The sequence below is a fragment of the Marmota marmota genome, unplaced genomic scaffold, assembly GCF_001458135.2.
Source record: "Marmota marmota marmota unplaced genomic scaffold, marMar, whole genome shotgun sequence".
Lineage (NCBI taxonomy): Eukaryota > Metazoa > Chordata > Mammalia > Rodentia > Sciuridae > Marmota > Marmota marmota.
In genome coordinates, this window is record NW_026000229.1 from 49,323,813 (window position 1) to 49,333,353 (window position 9,541).

The window sequence follows — 9,541 nt, forward strand, 5'->3', positions numbered from 1 at the left end:
AGGGGCGCCGAGGGGCTTTGTAGACCGAGGGCGGCCCCCTAACCATGATGTTTCGCGACCAGGTCGGGGTGCTGGCGGGCTGGTTTAAGGGCTGGAACGAGTGCGAGCAGACTGTTGCGCTGCTGTCGCTGCTCAAGCGCGTGAGCCAGACCCAGGCCCGCTTCCTCCAGCTCTGCCTGGAGCACTCGCTGGCCGACTGCGCCGAGCTGCACGTCTTGGAAGGCGAGGCCAACAGCCCGGGTAAGTGCGCGGCCACCGCGGTCCTGCCCCTAACCCAGTCTCGCCGCCTGGGGTCGGAACCCCGCCCCTCGACCGCCTTCGGTGGGGACCCGGACGGCACCCGCCCCGGGGCCGTTGACATATACCCCTCCTCCCCACACCCGGTCCTCGCCGCCTACTTACCTCCGCTGGCTGCTTTGGTGTTTTGCCCACTGTGAACTCCTCAGTCCATTCCGTGTGGTAGCTACGGTAGCATGAATGATTGATTTTTCTCTCATGCAGTTTCCTGGGAAATAAGTAAGTCAGGTCACGTAGAGTCTGGATTTTCTGGGCTTCCACCCGCCCCCCTCCCTTCTTCTTTTGGGCAACGTGGCTCTGGATTTCAGCAACACATGAAGAAGCCCGGGACTGCCCTTCAGCAGCCAAGCTTGGGTTAGGCTTTATGAAGAATACCTGAAAATGCAATTTTATTTTTCTCTCCTCCCACCTCCCACACGAATATTACGGTTTTAGAGGTTCGTCTTCAGAATAATATATAGATGTTACAGACTATTAAGATGACATTTGCAGTACGGTTATGATGTGGCTTCACTTACTGGTCATGACATTATACATGTTGGTAGGGATCTTGTTGGAAGAACAGGCCATGAACCCAACCAACTGAGGTTGGGTTCCTCAGTCCTTTTTGTTAGGAAACTTTCCTGAGTAATAGAATAGAATTGTTTCACATTACCCTGCTAGTATTTACAGACACCTCAACTAGTAAGAAAGTGACTATATTCCAAGGTCCAGCAGTTTGCCATTTGCTAGTATGTGTGGTGACAGACTGAAATTATATCCTGGTAGTAAGGGGAGACTGGGGGTTGGGGGAAAGTCTGATGGTTGTGATTTTGGATGGGGAAATTCTTTGGTTCTTGCTGCTGGCTGGAGGGTGAACAGAGCCCCCAGTGTTTATGCAGAGAAAAGAATGTAGGGTCCTCTTCCAGCTGTTCCATGTTAGAGCTGCTGGCCTGCAAGAATAGGAAGAGGTCTGGGCTATTTGATGACAAGGTCCTGTCCAGTCATGGAGACTTGGGAGACAGTGAAGTGAGTGTGCCTTCAGAGTAGCAAGAGGAGAGCCAGCCTCTTCCTCATTCCTCCTCCCTGGTATGGTGCTCATGATGCTGAAGAAGCTAGAATGGGATGTTTCCATATATAGAATCATAGGGTGGAAGTGACTGCTGGAAATTCTCACTGGCCTTTTCCTGACTGCACCCAAAGGATCCTGCACTGCCAAGTATGGAGGGTCATTCTGAGGGAGATTCCATTCATCCCAAGCCTGACAGCCTACACAGTTACTCCAGGGAGGCAATGGCAGGGCCCCCTTTGGTTGAGTTCCACATTTATAAATAGTAGAAGGGCCAACCTTCTTCCTTAGGGTGGAGAAACATAATTAGGTAGGTAACTGATGATCCACTCTGTCTGCTTCTGTCTTTAATGCCAATGGGTAGCTCAGTTTACCTGCTTGGTTTTGCTTTCTCAGGTTTGACAAACAAGATTATATAAACTTTTTCATGCTGTAGAATGTGAAGAATTTAAGTACAGTCATTTATATGTTGAATGCTCGACTTTGACTCTTGTAGGGACTGTTTAATGATAATCATCTTCATGTTACTTAAATGCCGAGCAATATTTTTTTCCTTTTGAGTAATGGAGAGGATTTTTTCCCAGTATAGCAGTTATCTGTTTAGTGAGTAATTAGATGTATAGTATTAACAACGAGTGACTTAGTTTAAAAAAAATATAATTCAACAAAATTCAACCTCGGTGATTTTTAAAAGTCATTTGGAAATTTTTCATTTAACCATACCTGTTTACAATGCCTACCTATTTGTGCTGCTAAATGATGCAGAAGTACAAAATATAGAAACGTTATGTAAGGTGGGGACCATCTACCAGTTTCTGGATTAATCATTCAGCCTAAACATTTTGCCTGCATGGAAACCCTTGTACTTGTTTTGTTGCGTGGCCAGGACAGAAAATCACTAGGGAGGTCATATAATGGTCTAGTTTACTTTGGAGGGTAGGCATCATAAAGAGCATCAAGATTTGTTCCAGCATACCTGTTGTGCCTTTCTGCATTTCTGGAACTTAGCCAAGAACCAGGAAGGAGGCAAAAAATGTCTACTTAGCAACACTAGCAGAGTAGATGGCATAAAAATCCAGATACTTGAGACCCTCCCCCTTTCAAAACATTCTTACTTTTATTCTAAACACAATCCTAACATTTTTTTTTAATTTGAAAAATAATCCTTAGTGTATTGGGAATAGTACATTTAGAATAGGGTGAGAGTCTGCTGTAATCAGCAGTGAAAAGTGACCCCCTGATAATCTGATAAGAAGGAGAGAGAAAAACTATAACTTCAGACACAAGAATTGGAGCACAAGCCCTGAAGGCTTTGAACTATTGAGGTGGGAAACCTTAATTGACCCTGCAGGCATCTGTTTTTGATGATATAAGCCAATAATTTCTACTTACTAAAGCAGACTACCAAAAGAGTGCATTTTAAAAAATACACTTCTTAAGAAGCTGGGGAAGTGTTCAATATACTTGGGAAATATTTACACCCAAGATAATTAACCTCCAAAGCTGTTCTTACCAATTCAGAAAACTCGGCTGTGCAGAATGACTCATTCATTGAGTGGCTGAGATTTCTCCTACCAAAGTCATCCAGTATTATTTATTTTGTAATCATCAATTAAAACATAGCATTTATTCTAGTGTTTAGAGATTTTAAAACGTGGTAAATGGGAACCAAATTCATATCTGGGGTTTGATTCAGTTTAAAAAAAGAAAAGAAAAGAATAATTAGTAATTGTGTGAATTTGGTTGTTTTTTGCAGGACTCTATATTTAAATCAAGAGAGAGCCTGAACATTAAACATGATTTATCTGAGATCTGTGGGATGTGTTTTAATATTTACTTTTCATTTTCTTAAAGTTACTGAGAATCCAGTGATTCACTGTTTGATCTTTTGCCTCAGGTTCATGGTTATCAGAGATCCAAAGAAAATAGTTGTCTCAGTCCCTACTATAATTTGGTTCTGTAATGACCTTTGAAGGCCCATGTGTTAAAGCCTTAGTCCCAGCTTGGGTTAAAGGTATGCAACCTTTAAGACATAGGGCCTAGTAGGAGATCTTGGGATCATTGGGAGCATGCCCTTGAAGGGGACAATGAGATCCTGCCCCTTCCTCTTCTTCTCTGACTCCTTGGCCATAAGTTGAGTAGTTTTGCTCTGCCATTATATGCCACCAGAGGCCCAGAGTAATCAGGCCAACCTGTTGTGGACTAAAATCTCTTGAACTGTGAGCCACAATAAACTTCTCTCTTTAGAAGTTTGTTATCTCAAGGCATATGTTATAGTGATGGAAAACTGACTAACACAGTCCCTATGGATATGTGTGTGTGTGTGTGTGTGTGCGTGTGTGCGCGCGCGCATGCATGTGTATTTTTCTTTTTCACTCCAGATGTGGTCATTGGATATTGGTCATGGTCATCTCTCTAAGATGAGGTTTGCTTCTAGCACCTCATAACTTTAGAAAGGGCCCCCCCTTTTTTTTAGATCACAAATGGAGTAAAGTAGAAGAGGTTTTCCTGATGATATGAATAAGATCTTATTTGTAATTCTTTAATTCATTTATGCATTCAACAAACATTTTCTGACTGCCTACTATTTTTCTGGCTCAGTCTTATACAATGGGAATACAGAGGTATCTTACTGTATTTCATGACCTGGTACATGATATGTAACTCTCAGCGTTAAGTCAATAACTAGTATAATATCATAGGTGCATAAATATGGGATTAAATTAAAAGTATGGAGGAAAGAGTGCTGGGAGCATTGTGAATCTAGCAGCTAATTGCTGGGGGCAGGGGTCCAGAAGATGTGTTTGAGTAGAGTCTTGAAGGGTGAATAAAAGTTGGTTTAGTAGGTAAAGAGGATAGTAGAGAACAAGCAAGAAGATATTTTCCAAGCTGGAAAAAAAAATTTATAAAAAGCATTGATTTGTAAAAGGAACTGGTTTTGTGCAAGAAATGGTAAGTTCGGACTGGCTGAAAGAATATAGAGTGCTGAGTTCTAAAGAGCACCAATTAGAAGCAGAAGCAATGTGTGGACAGGACTTTTGCCAGCCAAGGAATTTAGAGTTAATCCCTCAGAGATGATAAAGAACGGAAGAAGACTTTAAGACTGGGGCCTGCTGCAAATGAAGATGAAGAGTTAAAAGATGAAAAGGGTGTGTGTGTGTGGTGTGTGGGTCATGTGGGTTATGCAGTGTTTGATGTGGGGGGGTGGATTAGGAGGTGTCTGTGTGTGGTAAGGGTAGTGTGTCATATATGGTACGTGTGAGGATTATGGTTTATGGGTGTGGGTGTGTATGCTGAGTGTTGTATTCACGTATTTGTATATTTTCGGGGAAGAGTTCTCCTGGTACATGCATGGTTCTCAGAGAGGCAAAAATGGAGCAAGAGGCAAATGAGTTCAATTTCTGTTTTGGCCTCTGGTGGCATTGTCATGGGGCATCAGTGTACTGGGGCTGTGGGGAAGAAGGATTGAGAAGGAAAGAGAAGTATTGTTCAAGTGTCTGTGTATACCCACAGGAGCGCATAATTTATGGAAGATTCTTGGAGTATAGATTTTGAAATTCATCAGACTAGGCTGATTAATTTTTGAGCCTCAGTTTTCTCATCAGTAAAAATAATGGGTTTTTTTGGGAAAAAAAAAAAAAAAAACCCTTGTTATGATCTGGAAGGTCCTTGTTAATGACCCAGCAAGGATCTATTTCATCCTTCAGGTTTAAGTTCACCACTCATTAATGTGGAATTGATATAAATGGTATTTTCCTAAATGGTCAGAAATCTTTTCATGTGAGGAATCTTGAAGAAGAGATTAGGGAGGACTTGGAACCCTAAAAAGATACTGCTGTGTTCTACCTACCATTTACCTTCATTGTTCTACTCTATCATGTTGGGTCCTTAAAAAAAAAAAAAAAAAAGCAGGCAGCCTGACCCAGTTTTCTCAAATAACTTGTCAACATTTTTTTTTTCAGTTGGTGAATGTGAAAAGAAAAAACTCATTTGGTTGAATGAACTATATAGGGGCCCTCTATATGAAATCCTTTTCACTGAGGGTGCTATAATTTTCTCTGGGTTGGTCTGGGGCGACTGAGCAAGTTACTGATTGTGAATTGTAGCAGGTTATACACGTTCATACTCTTTGTTGTGAATTATTTGGATTTAGTTGTTTAGCTTAGTTGCTCAAGGGCTTCAGCCACTGAGTATGTGTTATAAACAGGCCTCATCAAAGCAAGTATGAGGCAGACAGACTTCACAACAATCAGATTGGCTTGTTGATGGTTAAGTAAACAAGTGGGGGCAAACGGAGGTTGGGGGTGCTGAGAAGGAATTGAAAACTGCTCCATCTGTCTGCTGAGGGGTAATTCTGAAGAGACTTAACAACAGGAGATGAGGGATATACACTGCTTCACCTTGAGGAGAAATTGGGGAGTTGTCTCCATTCATCAGTGAAGTCCTGTAAATCCAGTTGCTAGGGAAAGTGTAGGGTGCATAGAAATCTTTGTCTTATTGTAATCACCACTTTTTCATCCCTCCTAATCATTCCTTCTAAGGCCTGACTGAACTCATCCAATTCACATAGATTAAGATGCAGAATCAGACGTCTCCTCTGAGCTATTTTTTGCTTCTGTGGTAGCCGCCTGAGGCAGGATTCTCCCCAAGAAAGCAGAACTTTCAGAGTAGGAACCGAACATTCTTTTGGTTAGCTACTCAAGGTTTGGGCCTTGCTCTGAAGGCAGCACCCTGAGAACCAGTTTGGGGTTCCCAAGAACTAACCTGTTTTTATGTAGGAGCCTGTGACTCCTTGGAACTCAGAAGTTGATTTCTGGCTTTTGTTCCCACTCCACATATCAACATTTTACTATAGTTTTCTGATTTTAGTTTATGAGGGGGAAAATATCAGATGGCTCTGTGGTTTCTTCTATGTGGTAGATATTACCATAATAATGGTACCTGGTGATCAGTATCCTGCAAAAAAACCGTGGGGCTAAGTTCTTGAGTACATATATATTCACCAGATACCCCAACAGAGAGCTGGGTGCTCTGCCAAAGGGTGAAGTCAGTGTAATAATTCACCTCAAGGAGCTTACACTCAAGTTGTGGAGGTTAAACAAACACAGATGTAATGCTTAAACCATCAACAGTTGCTAAATGGTGTTGTTTTGATGAGAGAACCAAACTGGAGTCAAGTGAAAGGTCTCCCTTTCACTCACGGTGACTTGGGTTGTGCAAGAAGCTAAAGCAAGCCTGGCCCGGTGGTACATGCCTGTAATCCCAACAGCCTGGGAGGCTGAGGCAGGAGGATCATGAGTTCAAACCCAGCTTCAGCAAAAGTGAGGCACTTAGTGCCTCAGTGAGACCCTGTCTCTAATAAAATAGGGCTGGGGATGTGGCTCCCCTGAGTTCAATCCCCAGTATCCAAAAGAAAAAAAAAAAAAGAAGAAGATGAACAGAAGATGTCAACCTGATTGTGGCATTTGAGACAAGTGCTTTAGGGCTCACAAGATTCTTGCCTTTTTAATACCAGTAATGCCAGTTTCACTTGGAAAACCATGCCTAGAGGGGACTCCATGCAAGTGTCATGTCAGAGGCAGGCTTCCTGGGCCTTCGAAGGATAAATATGAATAGGTTAGAGAGAGGGAAGCATGAAGCATATTGTCCACTAGGTATGATCTCTTGATGAATGGAGAAAGGAACATCCTTGAGTCAATCCAAACACATGATTTCTAACATTTAAAGGTAGGAAAACAAAACCTCTGGGCACTTAATATTTTCACCTCTCATAAGCATCCATAAACTTCTGAGACTTGGTTGTAGTTCTCTTGGTTCCTCCCAGTAGGATACTTTTGCAGGATACTTTGATTAGACTTGTGTTAAGCAATAACGTCTAAAACACTTAAAGGAAAACATAAATGTGTCAGACCAGTTCTTCTCAAAATTTAATGTGCATACAAATCACTTGGGGATCTTGTTCCTGAAAACTCTGATTAAGGAAGTCTGTGAGGAGGCCTGACCTGCAGTTGTAATAAGCTCCCAGGTGATGTTGATGCTGTGGGTCTGTGGATCTCACTTTGAGTGGAAAGAACCTCGACTGTTAGAGGTGACTTGGTGCGGTGGCTTTTAAGTCTTATGGATGTGGATCAGAAGGTTTTCATTTGTAAATGAAAACTTCCATGAAAGCTTGTGGGAAGCAGATGCCTGCAGTCTCCTCCTCCCAACCCCAACTTTCCAGGGAGGGTAGTTTGAAAATCTGTGGCTGAGCATGGTCCCCTGTCTGTGAGATGAAATACTGATTGACAAAGCCGTGGCCAGCAGATCTGGGATTAGAACTGGACTCTCCTCAGTTCAGTGCTCTTTCCACCATCTCAACTTCAATCTAATGTCACTAACCTATTAGTCTTCATTTAGGGTCAGGTTTGAAGCTGACTCAGATGGTAGTGTTAGGATGGGGTTCATTTCTCTTTTTCCCACTTGAATTTTCTGCTACAAGAAAGGTCATTTTCAGAGTTTCTTTTACAGTTTTAAGGCAGCTTTATATGCAAAGTGAACCATTCTTTGCTCTACTGACAACACTTGTTTGGAAGGTGGGGGGAAGAGAGGGACAGGACAGTGTGCTTCTGGTGACACTCTTCTGTCAGTCTTAACTGGTAATGTATACCAGACTCTCTCTGGCCTTGGAAAAACCCCACAGACTGCTTTATTCAAAGAGCATTTCTGTGATGCAAGTGTGTCTTAAAAATTGTCTTAAAAATCTTCTGAAGTGTTATATACATAAGCTCTGAGCTAGGCATGTTTTTTGTCTTTGTAGTGTGATCACTCATTACACTACTGAGCATTCTATATACTGCTTTGAGCAATAATTCACTGCCTGGTTCTTGGAACTATCTTTCACAGCTCCAACTGAGTCAGTGTTTGAGAACAGGAGAGTTGGACTCTGTCTCATTTCCCCTTGCTTTTTGGACATGTCCCTGCTGGAATTTCCAGGCATTCTAATGATTAGTGTCCCATGGCAAATGAGGCTCCTGGAAAGACATACTTATTTTTATATTTTAATTTTTTGCTGATGTTGTGGACTTTAAATTTGAGCTGGAAAGAGCAAGAATGTCAGTTCCAGAGGCCGGATGGGAGAGATATCTTCCCACTTCCCCAGCATACTCCCATAAAGTGCAATTATTGGAATTTCTGAAGCAGCCTATCCTGATCTGTCAGTACAATTTAAGTATCTGTGAGCAGCATAAATACATACGTAACATTGCCTCTGCTGCATACATTTCTGTGTATGTGCACTGAACATGTCATTTTAACAGTTAAAATGTGTGACAAAAATGTCAATGTTAAAGCACTTTTGGATTTTTTGAAGAGGTAAAGGAATCAGCAGCATCCACCCCTCAAGATAAAGACTACTGTCTCAGTTCTAAAAGGGAAAAGGTGGGAGAAAGGAGGTTCTATACATTGGTGAGGTTAACATTGGTTCTGTGCAAGATCCCATAAGAGCGTTTAAATAAGCTACCGTGCTTTGTGAGCGTTTGGATGATAAAATAGGAACCAGTATCAGTTTGCTAAGAATGGAAAGGATGGACCATGGTGAGCTAATGTCACTTCCTTTTTTCTGGGGGAATGGGAAAGGAAGGGAGATAGCATTCATGGAGAGACTGCATGCTCTGGTAGATCACAGGAATTCTGCTGGGCATCGCATATCTAAGTTTCAGCAGAGCCTTGATAAACCCCCATTTCCTGATGAATCAAATGGAGAGAAGTAGGGCAGGTGAGTCTAGCTGTGTGGATTTAGAGTGGCTTTGGTGACTGACAGGCCTGACTCTGGTGGCTGTCAGCCTGAAGGGAGGTCTCTGGTGCTGTGCCTCAGGGCTCATGCATTCAACATCATTATTTGTGCTGATGGAGTGTGACTTAGCCTGGGGTCCCCAGGAGAGTGGAGCCTGAGGCAAGGGCTGGCTGTGCAGGTGGTTTATTTGGGACACAGATCCCACGCAATGGGAAAGGAAGCTAGGTAGAGAGAAACAGGGAAAGAGGGAGAACCAATACAGTGTGTCATCAAGCTGGTCACTGCTGTGGGTTAGAATAGGTGTTGTGGTTCAGCAATAACATGCATGAAAAGAACTTTTGGTTTTTAGTAGCCTTAGAACTTTGTATGAATGATGTTACCATGTGGTTGCCTCCCCCCCTCTCTCTTTTTTTTTTTTTTTTTTT

At 42.4% G+C, this 9,541-nt stretch overlaps 1 protein-coding gene across 3 annotated transcripts in view; it reads left to right on the top strand.

Moving 5' to 3' along the window:
* Samd4a (sterile alpha motif domain containing 4A) overlaps window positions 1-9,541 on the top strand; it is a 212,414-nt gene continuing 202,873 nt past the window's right edge. The window contains exon 1 of one of the 3 annotated variants that reach the window (XM_048793328.1): window positions 1-240. In XM_048793328.1, coding sequence (XP_048649285.1) covers window positions 45-240 — 196 coding nt within the window. In that variant the 5' untranslated portion in view covers window positions 1-44. The remainder of the gene's footprint in view (window positions 241-9,541) is intronic. The other 2 variants (XM_015480904.2, XM_048793329.1) reach the window with 2 other exon arrangements.